Raw genomic sequence first — 14,924 nt, 5'->3', positions numbered from 1 at the left:
TAAAACATAACTTTATAAATGTTAGCTAATTTTATTACTATTATTAGTATAGATGCATGAACATGTAAATATATTTATAAACACATTTGCATGTAGGCAAGCATTTTAAAAACATTTAATGACCCTAACATTTAAGGTAGCGATTGAGGTAAGGGAAGAAGTTACCTGAAATAGTACCTCTACTCTGTCATTTATGAGGCTCACTTCCATATCTAAATACTGTGTCAGAAGATGTTAAAAACAAGTAGAGGAGGCCAGGCAAGGTGGCTCACCCCTGTAATCCCAGCACTTTGGGAGGCCGAGGTGGGCGGATCACCTGAGGTCGGGAGTTTGAGACCAGCCTGACCAACATAGAGAAACTCCATCTCTACTAAAATTACAACAAATTAGCCAGGCGTGGTGGCACATGCCTGTAATCCCAGCTACTTGGAAGGCTTAGGCAGGAGAATCGCTTGAACCAGGGAGGCGGAGGTTGTGGCGAGCCGAAATTGTGCCATTGCACTCCAGCCTGGGCAACAAGAGTGAAACTCCGACTCAAAATAAACAAATAAATAAATAAACAAGTAGAAGAAATGATTTAGAGAGATTATGCTTGCTCAGAACACGGACAGTGAAACAGAAGTTGTAGTAGAATCAGAATGGTGCTTCCTGGTCACGATACCACTGCATACAACCTCAAATATTATCAGCAGCAATGACAACATTGATCATTACACACCGTGCATATTTACTAATTATTTTGTTTAGTTTTCACAAAAACCCACAATATTAATCTTTGTTGCATTTAGTGCTCTTTCAACTTGAGACATTTCTGAAGCTATGAAAAACTTGATTATTTTAGTCTAAGCTGATGTAATAATAACAGTAATAGGATATTAACTTACTGTCTACTATGTGTCAAGTATCATGCTAGATATTTTACTGTCATTATTTCATTTAATTCTCACACAAGTGAAATATCGTAATCTATAGTTTATGGATGAGAAAACTGACGCTTAAAAATTAAATGGCTGGCCGGGTGCAGTAGTTCACGCCTGTAATCCTAGCACTTTGGGAGGCTGAGGTGGGCAGATCACGAGATCAGGGGATTGAGACCATCCTGGCTAACACAGTGAAACCTCATTTCTACTAAAAATACAAAACATTAGCCAGGCATGGTGGCGGGTGCCTGTAGTCCCAGCTACTCGGGAGGCTGAGGCAGGAGAATGGCGTGAACCCGGGAGGCGGAGGTTGCAATGAGCCCATATGGCGCCACTGCACTCCAGCCTGGGTGACAGAGCGAGACTCCATCTCAAAAAAAAAAAAAAAAAAAAAAAAATTAAATGGCTTAGCCAAGATACTACTACTAATAAATAACAGTTAGAATTTAAAACTCAGGTTTATCTGACTCTAAAATCTATACCTTTTTCTACCAATACGACATTGGATAGTATTAAAATGAATCTACTAAATTCTATTCTCAATTACATTTCTAGTATTCATTCAAATTATTTGCGTTCGGTGTTAAGAGAAAAAGTTAAATATCTATAAATGATAACCATAGCATATAAAGATTTTACTATGTGTGTTTATGCTTTTCAGGCTCAGAAGTAAGCCCTAATACATCTGAATCTAGGAAGCGGTGAGTTACGGTAAAACATTAATCCACTGTATTAGGTTAAACACTAAGAATTGCTACTGAAATGATGTTTCATTCAGAGAAGGCCTCTTCAGTCCTCCTCCAGGACAATGGGCAGCACAGAAAGTGTTCGATTTAATTAGTTGTGTATGTAGAAAGAGACACTCATCTGTTTCCATGGAGTCAAACACATCACTGACATACTTCTCCATGGAAACAGAGAGGGGAAAACAGAAAATGCTAAAGTGAATGAATTCACTGAGCAGTTGGTGAACAAAGATGCAAGAAAAAAAATTCATCTGTAGTACTATGTCACTAGTTTAGAAAAGAGAAATAGCATATATTTAGAGATCATCAAATATGTGATACATAAAAAGATGTTTAAAATACATTGAAATTATGACCTGGCATTCATAGGCATAGAAAAAAATTACATTGAAATTTAAGATGAAACGTTATTTTTGTACAAATATATAAATGCTGGAAAATACTCCAGAGCAAAGGTGCACAGAAAACATAATGGCACAATTCTTAAAAGATGAGGAGTGGCACCCTCAGTCAGTAATTAATAAGAAGTTCCTCAAACAAGATGATAGAAAACAGAAAAACAATTTATAAATAAGTTTATTAGCTATATACTGGCTTCACATCATGATTACTTTTTGGTTTTTAAGGATTTTCTCTTTGGGGATTTTCAAGGCTTCAAGTTTTAATAATAACACATTAATTAATCTGTATGACTGAGTCATAAAAATATAAGTGTTTTTAATTTATAACATACTGCACTTTTTTTCTTTGAAGGTTATATTTTTAATTAAAGCAATAAAGAATTCATTTTACATGGTACTTTTTCTTGATACATCCTGACTTAAAATTTTTTTTTCTCATGGAATTTAGTCTCAACCTGCTCCTCAATTCAATTTCATTCAACTTAATTCATTTTTAGTCCTGGCCCTCAAGATGATTATAGACTACTTGGGAGAAAAGATACTTAAAGAATGATTATAGTATTTATTCATTCCTTCAACAAATATATTTCTTATGTGCTTACTATGTGCCAAGTACTGTGCTGGATTTTGTGGATTTAGTGATGAATTAAACAGACCCAGTCTACTTTCATGAAGGCCACTAGCTTATGGAGGAGAGAGATGTTAAAATAGTCATACACATAAATATACAGTGATAATCTGAAACAAGTTCTATGAAGAAAAACTACAGAGGGCCAAGAGGGAATACAATGAACAGATTTCATTGAGACTGGATGGTTTGAGGGCCTTTTTAAAGAAGTGACCTTAAAACTGAAACCTCAAGGATAACTAAGAGTTATTCAGACAGACAATGGGGAGAACAGCATTTCAGGCAAAAGCCCTGAGATGAAAAAGGGCTTGGCAGGTGTGAGACACTGAAAGAAGGCAAGTTTTTCTTGTAAGGGAGTGGTAAAACGTGAGGATGGACAGGTAAAGAGATACAAGTAATCTGTTACATTTTATTCCAAGTATAATGGGAACAATGAAAGAGTTTTGAGCAGGAAAATGACAAGAGTGTAATATACATACATTTTTTTAGTTCAAGTGAACATGGAACATTTAGCAAAAAGTCAAAAATGGCAACATTAAAGTGTTTAAGGGATGTATATGTAGGTGGTAAAACCACAATGTAATGATTACTATAAAAGTCAAGATAGCCTATTACCCTAGTGGGTAGAGAAGGATGCATTAGGGGCTTCTGGGGTTACTGACAATGTGCTGTTCCTTAACCTAGGTGGTTTAAGTGGGTGTTTGCTTTATGGTTATTTGTTAAATTGTACATATAAGTTGTATGCACTTCTCTATATCTATACTTCAAAATAAGAAAGTATATTTTGTTTTAATAAAAGAGTGAATTAAGGTAAATAAGTGGGGATAATGGGTACAGGTGGCCCAAGAATCTTGGTTTTGGTGACAGACAGCAATATTTGCCCCCCATTCATTCTTGCATTTTTCTTTTTAGAAATTGAGCACTGTGGGAAAAAATTTTTGCAATCTACTCTTCTGACAAAGGACTAATATCCAGAACCTACAAAGAACTCAAACAAATTTACAAGAAAAAAACAAACAACCCCATCAAAAAGTGGGCAAAGGATATGAACAGACACTTCTCAAAAGAAGACATTCATACAGCCAACAGACACATGAAAAAATGCTCATCATCACTGGCCATCAGAGAAATGCAAATCAAAACCACAATGAGATACCACCTCACACCAGTTAGAATGGCAATCATTAAAAAGTCAGGAAACAACAGGTGCTGGAGAGGATGTAGAGAAATAGGAATACTTTTACACTGTTGGTGGGACTGTAAACTAGTTCAATCATTGTGGAAAACAGTGTGGCGATTCCTCAAGGATCTAGAACTAGAAATACCATATGACCCAGCCATCCCATTACTGGGTATATACCCAAAGGATTATAAATCATGCTGCTATAAAGACACATGCACACATATGTTTATTGCAGCACTATTCACAATAGCAAAGACTTGGAACCAACCCAAATGTCCATCAGTGACAGACTGGATTAAGAAAATGTGGCACATATACACCATGGAATACTATGCAGCCATAAAAAAGGATGAGTTCATGTCCTTTGTAGGGACATGGATGCAACTGGAAACCACCATTCTGAACAAACTATCACAAGAACAGAAAACCAAACACCGCATGTTCTCACTCATAGGTGGGAATTGAACAATGAGATCACTTGGACATGGGAAGGGGAACATCACACACCAGGGCCTATTGTGAGGAGGGGGGAGGGGGGAGGGATGGCATTGGGAGTTATACCTGATGTAAATGACGAGTTGATGGGTGCTGACGAGTTGATGGGTGCAGCACACCAACATGGCACATGTATACATATGTAACAAACTTGCAGGTGTGCACATGTACCTTAGAACTTAAAGTATAATTAAAAAAAAAAAAAAAAGAAATTGAGCACTGTGAGTTTTAGCTGGGCATGATACCATCCAGGGCAAGACTTTTTTTTTTTTTTTTCAGCTTCTTTTGTTCTAGGTGTGGCTTTGTGGTCTAAGTCTAGTCTACCTCCTTAATGACAAATTGCTTTCCCTATGCTCTCTCTTTCCCCTTCCTGCTGACTGGGCTATCACTATAATGAACATATCTGCCTTTGACCCAGAAATAGAAGCATCATGTTGAGAATGGAAGAGCCAAGGACCAGCAGCATACCTGATGGTTTTGTAAAATGGAGTTATCTATCTAACCTACTCTGCCCACATAGCTGTGTACTATTACACAGCTGGGTTCAACTGCTTAGTAGTTGCCAGGAAGACAGGTTTGGTCCATCCAGAGTTGGGATTGCAATATTATGAAAATGAAATATACTTCTATCTTATTTAAGTCATGGTTGTATCAGTTTAGCCTGTGCACTAATGCAGTCATGAGGGAAAGTTGAGAATGGCAATACCTAGAGGGAGTTGAAGAAACAGAGATGGGATTTTTAAATAATGGAAAGAATTAAACATATTTAAGTGTTGATGGAAAGAATTTAGCATAGAAGAAAGGTTGAAGATATAGTAGTCAGAGGGAGAAAAAAAGAAGCAATGTCCCTGAGAAGACAGGAAGGGATGGAATACACAGCAGGTGTGGAAGAACTGGCCTTTAACAGAAAGACGGATCTTTGCTCTGTTTTAGCAGTAAGATGAAGAGAGAAGATGGGTACAGATGGAGGTAGATTTGTAGATATCATGCTGAAAGACAAGGGAGTTCCTACTTAATGTCTTCATTTCCTCTAGTAAGCCTAGTGCATTAAAGAGAATGAAAGGAGGGGGAACTGGCAGTCAGAGGATTCGGTAGAGTGAGAGGTATTAAACATTCATTATGGAAAAAATGTGGTATGATAAGCAGTAAGTGCTGAGTACCTATTTGAAGTGGGTAATCATGAATTTGGGGTGCTATCAGTCTTTCAGCTGGATTTAACTGCTCTTAGCAAGATAGGTTTGGTACATCCAGAGTTGGGATTGCAACAGTCAAGTACAACAGAAGGCAAAAAAAAAAAAAAAAAAGAGGTAATTTTTCCAAGAGAAGGATTTTAATAACACACATAGAATCAAGACTGAGTAGTGAGGAAGGAAAAGGCAGAAGGAAAACTGATGGTCAAAACTAGAGAAGCTAGTGGATTGGAGGTCTCAGTGAGCATGGAAAATTGTTGTTTGTCATCAGCAAGTGAGCTGAAAATAAAGGAGTTTTAGTTGAATGGTAGAATGTTAGAGTGATTTGGAGGTGGTAGAAAATGTCGAGTTCGAGTGAATGTAGATAGCTGAGGTAAAGTAAGAATAAGCAGAGGAAGAGAAATCTTCACAGAGCGTGTGATAAAATAGTTTTGTCTTTAAAGATGAGTGGAGTTTGTTTAGCACAGAAGAAGGTAACAGAGTGGCAGATAGAAAAGAGGCAGGGGAACAGAACATACAGAGAAAATGAGACAAAATTCATGGCTTATTGGGAAATAGAAGTAATCTTTAGCTTAGCCAGAGGTTACGGTACACCAGAAGAAGTTCCTGGAGAAACTGCAAATGTAGGGTAAAAAAGTCTGAAGGAACAGGTATGAAAGTTCAAGTAATTTGGACTTTATTTGGTAGCCCGAGTTGTCAATCATGATGTCACCAGACACTAGTGTGAATAAAGATTAGAAATAATACATTTTTATTGTATTCTCTTTGGGATTTGCAACTTGTGAATATCTGGATTTATGATAGAAAGACAGATCTTTGCTCTGTTTTAGCAGGAAGCTAAAGTTCTAGAAAATTCTTAACCATTCTTTGTTCTCTCTTCTAGAACTCTTACATTGGACCTGTCTATATATCATTTATACACGCAAATGACAGGGAAACATTGAATCAATTTTAAATCATTAAAAATTAAATTATTTTTAAACTTTAATACTTTGGGTATATATTAAATGTTAAAAGATTATCCACTGTCTCATTCTAGATCTCTGTTAACATAAAGATGAATTCGTTCCCTTAGTACTTTAGAATACCTATCTAGATTTAGTGCTAAATACATAGAAATTTCTAAAGTACTTTTCACCTAATCCTAACCCATATTTTTAAGTTTTAGGACTTAATTTCTTTCTTGTTCATGTGTTGGAAGAAAATATATATAATAACATATTTCCATTAAAATGTATGAGAACACTGCAAATTAAAACTAACATTAACAAACTTCCTCAGGACAAACAGTTGCTTTTAAAGTTTCTGTACTTAAGGGGACTGCTTACCTGCGATGAGCCTCTGTAGAGCACCCTTATCTCCGTTAACGGCAGCAGCATGGACTTGTGATGCTAATGAGGAACCAGCAAACAGCAGGTTCTCTGACTTATTCATAGTTTTCTTAGCAATTGGAGCAACCTGAAACAATGATTCAGACAATGAGCGCAGGGAGCAAACATTTCTGAAACCTGTCTCATCAGTTTCAAGTGGATATTTTATAAATATGGTTTACTAGAAATATTTGACTAGGATTAGAAAAATCTATAGTCCTGGCTGGGTGTAGTGGCACATGTCTTTAATACTAGCGGTTTGGGAGGCCAACACAGGAGGATTGCTTGAGGCCAGAAGTTTGAGACCAGCCTGGGCAAGATAGGCTGTCTATCTTAGTGAGACCTGTCTCAAAAGAAAAAAAGCTACAGTCCTAGTCCTAGAATTGGCATTAGGTGGCAAATTAGGTGATCTCTGTACAAGTTGCTCATCTGCTCATCTGTAAAATGAGAGGGTAGGTGCTTCTAGGACTCTTCTTAGGGACTATCTGAGGAAAAAAACAAAGACAATAATTAACATTAGGCACAGGGCTCAGGGTTACAGTGACACAAGCAATATGATGCCACACAATCTAAGTTAATACAAGTAATATGATGCCACATAATATTAAACATTAGAATTGATATTGGGAATAAAAGTGAGCCTGATCCACAAAAAGAGTATAACATAAACTTAATTTTGAAGTCAGAATTAGCTGGATTTAAGCACTAAATAAACTTTAAAAAAATTAATTAGGGCTGGGCATGGTGACTCATGCCTGTAATCCCAGCAGTTTGTGAGGCCAAGACAGGAGAATTTCTTGAGCCCAGGAGTTTGAGACCAGCCTGGGCAATATAGTGAGACCTCATTTCTACAAATCCCATCCTGTCCCCTTCCCTCATCACCCCTCCCCTCCCGTTCCCTCCCCTCGCCTCCCCTTTCTTCCCCTCCCCTTTCCTCCCCTCTAGTCTTTTCGAGACAGGGTCTTGTTCTGTCACCCAGGCTAGAGTGCAGTGGTGCAATGTCAGCTCATTGCACCCTCTGCCTCCAGGGCTTAAGCAATTCTCCTGCCTCAGCCTCCTCAGTAGCTGGGATTATAGGCACCTGTCACCACATCCGGCTAATTTTTGTATTTTTTAGTAGAGATGGGGTTTCACCATGTTGGCCAGGCTGGTCTTGAACTCTTGACCTCAAGTGATCCGCCCACCTTGGCATCCCAAAGTGCTGGGATTACAGGCATGAGATCACCATGCCCTGCCTACCAAAAGTTTTTAAAAATCAGCAGAGCATGGTGCACACACTGTAATCCTAGCTACTCGGGAGGCTGAGGTGGGAGTTTTGCTTGAACCTGAGAAACAGTTTGCAGTGAGCTGAGATCACACCATTGCCCTCCAGACTGGGTGACAGGTTGAGACCCGGTCTCAGAAAAAAATTAAAAAATTAGCTAAGGCCGGGTGTGCTGGCTCATGCCTGTAATCCCAGCACTTTGGGAGGCCAAGGCGGGCAGATCACCCGAGGTCAGGAGTTTGAGACCAGCGTGGCCAACATGGCAAAACCCTGTCTCTACTAAAAATACAAAAATTAGCTGGGCATGGTGGTGCGCGCCCGTAATCCCAGCTATTCAGGAGGCTGAGGCAAGAGAATTGCTTGGACCTCGGAGGTGGAGGCTGCAGTGAGCCGAGATCGTGCCATTGCACTCCAGCCTGGGCAACAGAGCAAGGCTCCATCTGGAAAAAAAAAAAAATTAGTTAAAAAAAATTTTTTAAAGAGATGGGATCTCGCTATGTTACCTAGGCTGGAGGGCAGTGGCTATTCACAGGCGCAATCCCACTACGATCAGCATAGGAGTTTTGACCTGGACCAATTCACTCCTTCTTAGGCATCCTGGTGGTCTTCCACTCCTGGGAGATCACCATATTGATGCCAAACTTAAAGTGGACACTCAAATGGCATAGCGCACTACAGCCTGAAACTCCTGAGTTAAGCAATCCTCCCTCCTCAGCCACCTGAATAGCTGGGACTTCAGGCATGTGCCATCACACCTGGCTGAGTACTAAATTAAAAGGTACCTAGTTCTTTCCCTCATTCCCACAAAAAGTGAAATTTTTATTTGTTCTCTCCTTGGTCCACCAGGAAAATATACCTAGATTGAGGTCTTAACCATAAGATCTTGCTTGGAACATCATATCACTAAGATGAACCACATTTCAATAAGGACAATTTTGTTCTGACTGGTAGTCTCATGGAGCTTGTAAGAACCTTTTAAAAACATATGACAGGAGTTTGAGAAACCAGCCTGACCAATATGGTGAAACCCCGTGCCTACTGAAAATACAAAAATTAGCTGGGCTGTGGTGGCACACACCTGTAATCCTAGCTACTCAGGAGGCTGAAATGGGAGAATTGCTTGAACCTGGGAGGTGGATGGAGGTTGCAGTGAGCCAAGATCGTGCCAGTGCACTCCAGCCTGGGTGACAGACAGACACACTGTCTCAAAAAAAAAAAAGTATCTGCTGCATAGGAAGATAGTGAGATCCCTATCACAGGAGTGTTTAAGAAAGCAGAGACTGGACTATGACAGAAACGCAGCAAGAATTCAAATATCTGATAGGAAACAGGAATAGTTGCATCAGTGATCTTAAACATCCTTCCTAAACCACTAAAGCTGCTTTATCAAAGTTCCAAAGTTGAATGCCTACAAGGACCAGAGAGGTAACAACTGTTAGAAATGTAGGCAGTCAGAATCACGGTAAACTCGAGCACATGTACTTATCTAAAGGGAGCAGCTGTTAACCAGCTCCAGTTAATTGCTGCCACGAGGGTATGCAAGTGCTTTTCTGATTTCACCAAAAAGCAGGTCACGCCAATCGCTGTTACTCCTGAGGATCTGGGAGTTTTCTAAGATAAATTTATAATGGATGAGCTGGTATTTGTCCTGTCTTTGACAAGGATTATTGGTTCAAATTCTGCCCTTGAGAGAACATATTAATACTTTCTTAATTATGGTAAAGGACAACTCTCTCTGTCTTTATTTTGCTGACGATTTGAGTTAAGGTACTGGCAGAAAATACGAAGGAAGAGAGTGTTGTGAGACACCTCAGTCATGTATGAGTGTAACAGTCATGTCAGAAAAACTACTGTCATATCCAGGATTACATTAAGGGTACTTGAGAGAAGCTACAAAATAGAGGTGGAGGTGAAAACATGGGAGGGGAGTAACCGTACTTGGGTTCTAGGCCCAGTTATATTTATAATCAGCAGTGTGTCCCCAGGCTACATCAGCTTTCTGGGTTTCTGTAAAATGCAAAAAATAATAAGGGTGGACCACGTTCACATTTGTTCATTCAACAAGCTGAGTGACAACTATGTGCTAGGCACTGTTCTAAACTCTAAGACCTGTCATTTTCCATTCTAAGTGATCAGAGTTTTAGGCACATCAGAACCACAAAAAAATTTCTTTACATCCTTTGAAAAACACACTAAAAATGTGATCTCTGTTTTTTTTATGTGTGTGTGTGTGTGTGTGTATATATACATATACACTTTTTACTTCATAATTCTTAGCACGGTAACAGGTATATAACAGGTACTCAGTAGATATTTGTTGGATGAAAGGTCACAGGCTGAGTGCTAAGTCCAAAAAGTGAGCAGGATCAAAGTTTAATTTCTTGAATAATGAGTTCATACTTATGAGTCTCTGCTCTTTTAAAATTTCCCATTTCAACACTCTTTGGACTCTGTCAGGGGCGTGGACAAGAGATAGGAGTACTAGTCTAGGAGTCAGGCAACCTTGGTAAGAGTATTAGTTCTGCCACTGTCTATATTTTGTCACCCTGAGAAAGCCATTATCTAGGTTTTTTTTCTTAAGAAAAAATGTATTTTTTGCTCCTTTAAAAAAATATAAATCATTTTTTATAGAAAAAAATCAAAACCACTCTGTTAAAGTGCTATAAAATGCAAAAGTGTCATCAACCTTGCCTAATTATACAAGCCCGTGTAATAAAGGCTCTAATTGTAACCGTACAAAACTAGAGGTACTGCAGTCACACTCATAGGAACAGTAATTTTGATTAGGACTAAAGGGTTGGTTGGTCGGGAAGTTCTCAGAGACGGTGACATTTAAGATAGCATTCCAGAGAGAGAACGCGGAAAGGCCATTCCAGGCAGCAAGAAAGGTGGAGCAAAGGCGGGAGTGGGGAGAACCACAAAAGCACAGTGTGCCTCCTGGGTACTAAGAAGAGATCGCGTGGGCTCCTGGACCTCAGGTGTTTGCAGAAGAACCGCAGAGCTACCTGGGGCCAGGTTAAGATCCTCGACTGCTTTGCTAAGGAATTTCGTAATTATACTGGAGGAGCGATCCACGCCTCAGCAGCAATCACTCACGCAGTTTTCCAGTTTACGACGTGCTATCCCATCCCTTACCACACCTATTCCTTACAGGAGCCCTCAGAGACAATTAGGGATAAGTCATTGACTCATTCAACTGAGGCCCCGAGTGGTGGCTCTGACTTTAATAATGCAGGAATTAGAGCAGAAAGAAGAGGTAGCGGGCGAGGAGGCCAATGATGGAGGCTCAGGCCACAGCCTAGGCCAGGAAGGCCGTGAGTCTGCAGCAAAGGCCAAGGCGGTGCAGACCGATCGATCCGAGCCTCCCCAGCCAGGCCCCCTCCTACTCACCCTCGCCTCCTCCAGGACTGACGTCCCGGGGACGGCTCCAGGAGGTGCGACCCGGACCGGGCCGCCCCTCCTGCCAGGCCGGGACACTACACCCAGCCAGGTCAGACCCCACGGCGCTGAAGCTAGCAGAGCCCCTCAGAAGGCCGCCCGAGGCTTTCGGCCGCACACCCTTCTGGGAATTGTAGTTCCCATCCTCTGAAGCACTGCGTACACCCGCCCTCAGCCCTTCTATCCCACAGGCCCCAGCGCGTAGAGGACTCGGTGGACCTGGGCCGAGAGCCCAATGGGAAAGGAAGTTCTAGATGACCAACGGCGTGCGGGGTGAGGCTAGTGCAGGACTACATTTCCCGGAGTGCACCGAGGTGGGCAGGACCCGGAAGTGAGGGTGTGAGAGGCCTCTCTGGAAGTTGTCCCGGGTGTTCGCCGCTGGAGCCCGGGTCGAGAGGACGAGGTGCGGCTGCTTGGAGAATCCACCGCTGCCGCCGGCTCCGGGAGCCCAGCCCTTTACTAACCCAACCCAACCCAGCCCAGTCCCAGCCGCCAGCGCCTGTCCCTGCCGCGGAGCCCAGCGTTACCATGCATCCAGCCGTCTTCCTATCCTTACCCGACCTCAGATGCTCCCTTCTGCTCCTGGTGAGTGAGGGAATGACAGACCCATCGACAGACTCACGAACGGCCTCCCGCCCTCGCCCGGGGAGAACACTGCTACCCCTGCCCCTGCTTTCCCGTTTTTTCCTCCAGTGTTTTGGAGTGTACCCTCCCCCGCTGCCTTCACTCTCGCCATCCGTTTGTCGGCTTCCAGGCACGGGGTCCCCGAGGCCTGAGAAACCAGGGTCGGGGGAGAACGGGAGAATTAGCCCTGAGGGAGTGATACGTGGGAGGGTCGCGGCGTAGGAGCTTCCCCTTCTCCCCAAAGTCTGGGGTTTTCAGTTTCGACGGCTAGTGGACCTGGTGGTAGCTTGAATCGGAAAAGACCAAGCATAGACCTAGCATTCCTTCCCACCCTCTCCATTTGGGAAGAGTGTGAGATCGACAGGTGCTAGGGTTGTGTGAATCTCACTCTATCTAGATCCCTGAAGCGGTGCCCAGGTTGGCAGAACCCTCTGTTGTGGCTTGATGCGATTGGTTGGGAACCCGGAACTGGAGACTGCTTTGGATTCCACTGGGAGAATAGAGTTTGAAGGGTGGAAGGTGTGGTTACCTGACAGTCTGAGCGCAAGGTCTCCCTCAAATCTTGTTGCAATGTATTTCCCCATCGAAGCAGATTTCTTCTTCATTGTGCCTTATTTGAATATGCATTAATTCCTAACTGCCTAACCTGCTCAGCATCATCCCATCTTAAAAGAATCTTTCCCTAGTCCCTCTTGCTCCAGAGTGCGTCTTGAGTGTGCAGGCTAAGTGATCCAGGCTTCAGGTCAAATTGAGACAAAAGTGAAGAACTAGACACATATGGCAAAATGACTTACGTTTAATTGGGCTGTTATTATAATGTAATATTTGAAAATACCTTAATTGTAGTGGATTTTTAGAAATTCAGATTTAAACACTAAACTACTTTCTTTACAATTTAAGAAGCAATTTAGTGACTCATATTAAGTCACATAGCTAGTTACAGGCAAAGCTGGGATTAGAAACAGGTCTCTTGACTTGCAGTGCTTATTCTGCCATATCCCATTAAATGTTTAATATTTGTGTTTGAAATAGTTCTTTCTTTTCTTTTGTCACTTGCACCTTTTCAGAAAAAGCACTGTAAAAAACTAAATGGAATGTCAAAGTACTTTTGAGAACAAAAAGTTGTATATAAACATTGTAATATTAAATGATAGAGTGTCTTATTGCCACTTCTTACAAGTATACAATAGTAAATGACTTCTGTATCGAGGAAAATATTCTGTATAGTGCTATTTCTTGGTGATTTCATTATACACTGTAATACATTTTTCCTTCTAGAAGTGTTAGAATAATACCATTATGAGAGACCACTCTCTCCTTAAGACTGGACACTTATCTTTTTCTTACCCACTAACTTAAGTTATGAATTGTGTGCACTTTTAGGGTATCAGGAAAAAAGGGCAAAATCTTAAGACATTGGAAAGGAAAGTTGAGACACTGAGCAGGCAAACTATATCAGATGCACTTTCCTCAAGTGGTATGTTTGGTTGTAAAGCTAAGTTATGAAGAAGAAATAATTTATTTTGGAATAACTCATGCTTTTTATAGAAAAACCTAATCTTGTTAAATGTGAATTTCTTCCCAAATAGAATCTAGATTTAACTAAAATCTAAGCATTTTGTATAATTATCTTTCTAAGCAAATGTAAAGACATGAAAATCTGGAAAATATGTTAGAGAATACCTGCAGATATGAAAAGGCTGAAAAATAAAGCCCCAGAAAAGGTTTAATAAACTAGAATTACAGGTCAAACTAGATTTAGTTGGAATACAGTGTTTACCTAGTTTTAATACTCATATGCTAGTTAGCAAATATTTGTAAAACATCCATCCTGTCTAATCACAACTTTGAGTTGCTTACTTAATTGGTAATTCTCTCCTACTGATGGAAACTGCTTACTCAGTATTTTCGCTGTCTAATAATTTGTCCTCTTTGTTCCCCTGTGTACTTTTTTCCTACTCCTCCAACTTTCTCTCTCAGACCTCAAGTTTATTCCTTCTCACATACAGATGTAGAAAAGCCAAGTTCCTGTTTAGCTGAGGTCATCATTTTTCCCTTAAATAGCCTCCTCTAAAAAGCTATGCCTTCTCTTACTGTGATAATTTTCTTCAGGCACTTTGTACCTCAACCCTAGAGAACCAGACCTGTTCAAATTTAGTGGTGTTCATATAAGATAACTGCCTAAACATAATCCCAAACTTTTGGAGGCAAGCAGCTATCTTTTCCCTAGTCTCAAAGCATTTTGGAATATATCACTGTGCCACAAAACCTTTCTGGATGGGTAACTAAACACAAAAGCTCAATGTGATAACTTTTTTTCCTGAGCTTATATATATATATTATATATATACATTTTTTATTTGCATATATATAGATTTTTATTTACATATATTTCGATCGATAGATTTAATTAGCTCTTTTCTGCTTATCTTCCTATCTAAGGTGGGTTTATTCAGGGTTTTCCCCTGGGAAAATGATCAGCAAGGGGGATAGAAATGTTGCCTGTTCTTCCTGTATTGGTTGTGTACAAGTTTTGAAAAGGCGAGATAAGAGAAATAAGACTAAATTGGAAAGAAGTTGTCTCATGCACCCTAAGTAACCTCTTCTGTAGTTCAGATTTGTAGCACTCCAGTCCATTTGTTTTATTGAAGATGTGTTCTCGTTA

At 40.5% G+C, this 14,924-nt stretch overlaps 2 protein-coding genes across 10 annotated transcripts in view; one reads left to right on the top strand and one right to left on the bottom strand.

Moving 5' to 3' along the window:
* LOC105480968 (inversin) overlaps window positions 1-14,924 on the bottom strand; it is a 321,354-nt gene that overhangs the window by 226,265 nt on the left and 80,165 nt on the right. For 5 of the 9 annotated variants that reach the window (XM_011740191.3, XM_011740192.3, XM_011740194.3 and 2 more), the window contains exons 1-2: window positions 11,588-11,761; window positions 6,892-7,021 (exon numbers count right to left, since the gene is read on the bottom strand). In XM_011740191.3, the coding sequence (XP_011738493.2) occupies window positions 6,892-6,997 (106 nt within the window). In that variant the 5' untranslated portion in view covers window positions 6,998-7,021; window positions 11,588-11,761. Of the gene's footprint in view, window positions 1-6,891; window positions 7,022-11,587; window positions 11,763-14,924 lie in introns of those variants that run through there. The other 4 variants (XM_071078077.1, XM_071078078.1, XM_011740189.3 and 1 more) reach the window with 3 other exon arrangements.
* LOC105480966 (endoplasmic reticulum protein 44) overlaps window positions 11,991-14,924 on the top strand; it is a 116,158-nt gene continuing 113,224 nt past the window's right edge. The window contains exon 1 of the mRNA XM_011740185.2: window positions 11,991-12,220. Within this exon, the coding sequence (XP_011738487.1) occupies window positions 12,164-12,220 (57 nt within the window). The 5' untranslated portion in view covers window positions 11,991-12,163. The remainder of the gene's footprint in view (window positions 12,221-14,924) is intronic.

This window comes from Macaca nemestrina, chromosome 14 (genome assembly GCF_043159975.1).
Source record: "Macaca nemestrina isolate mMacNem1 chromosome 14, mMacNem.hap1, whole genome shotgun sequence".
NCBI lineage: Eukaryota > Metazoa > Chordata > Mammalia > Primates > Cercopithecidae > Macaca > Macaca nemestrina.
This window is presented reverse-complemented; position numbering and strand designations above follow the sequence as displayed.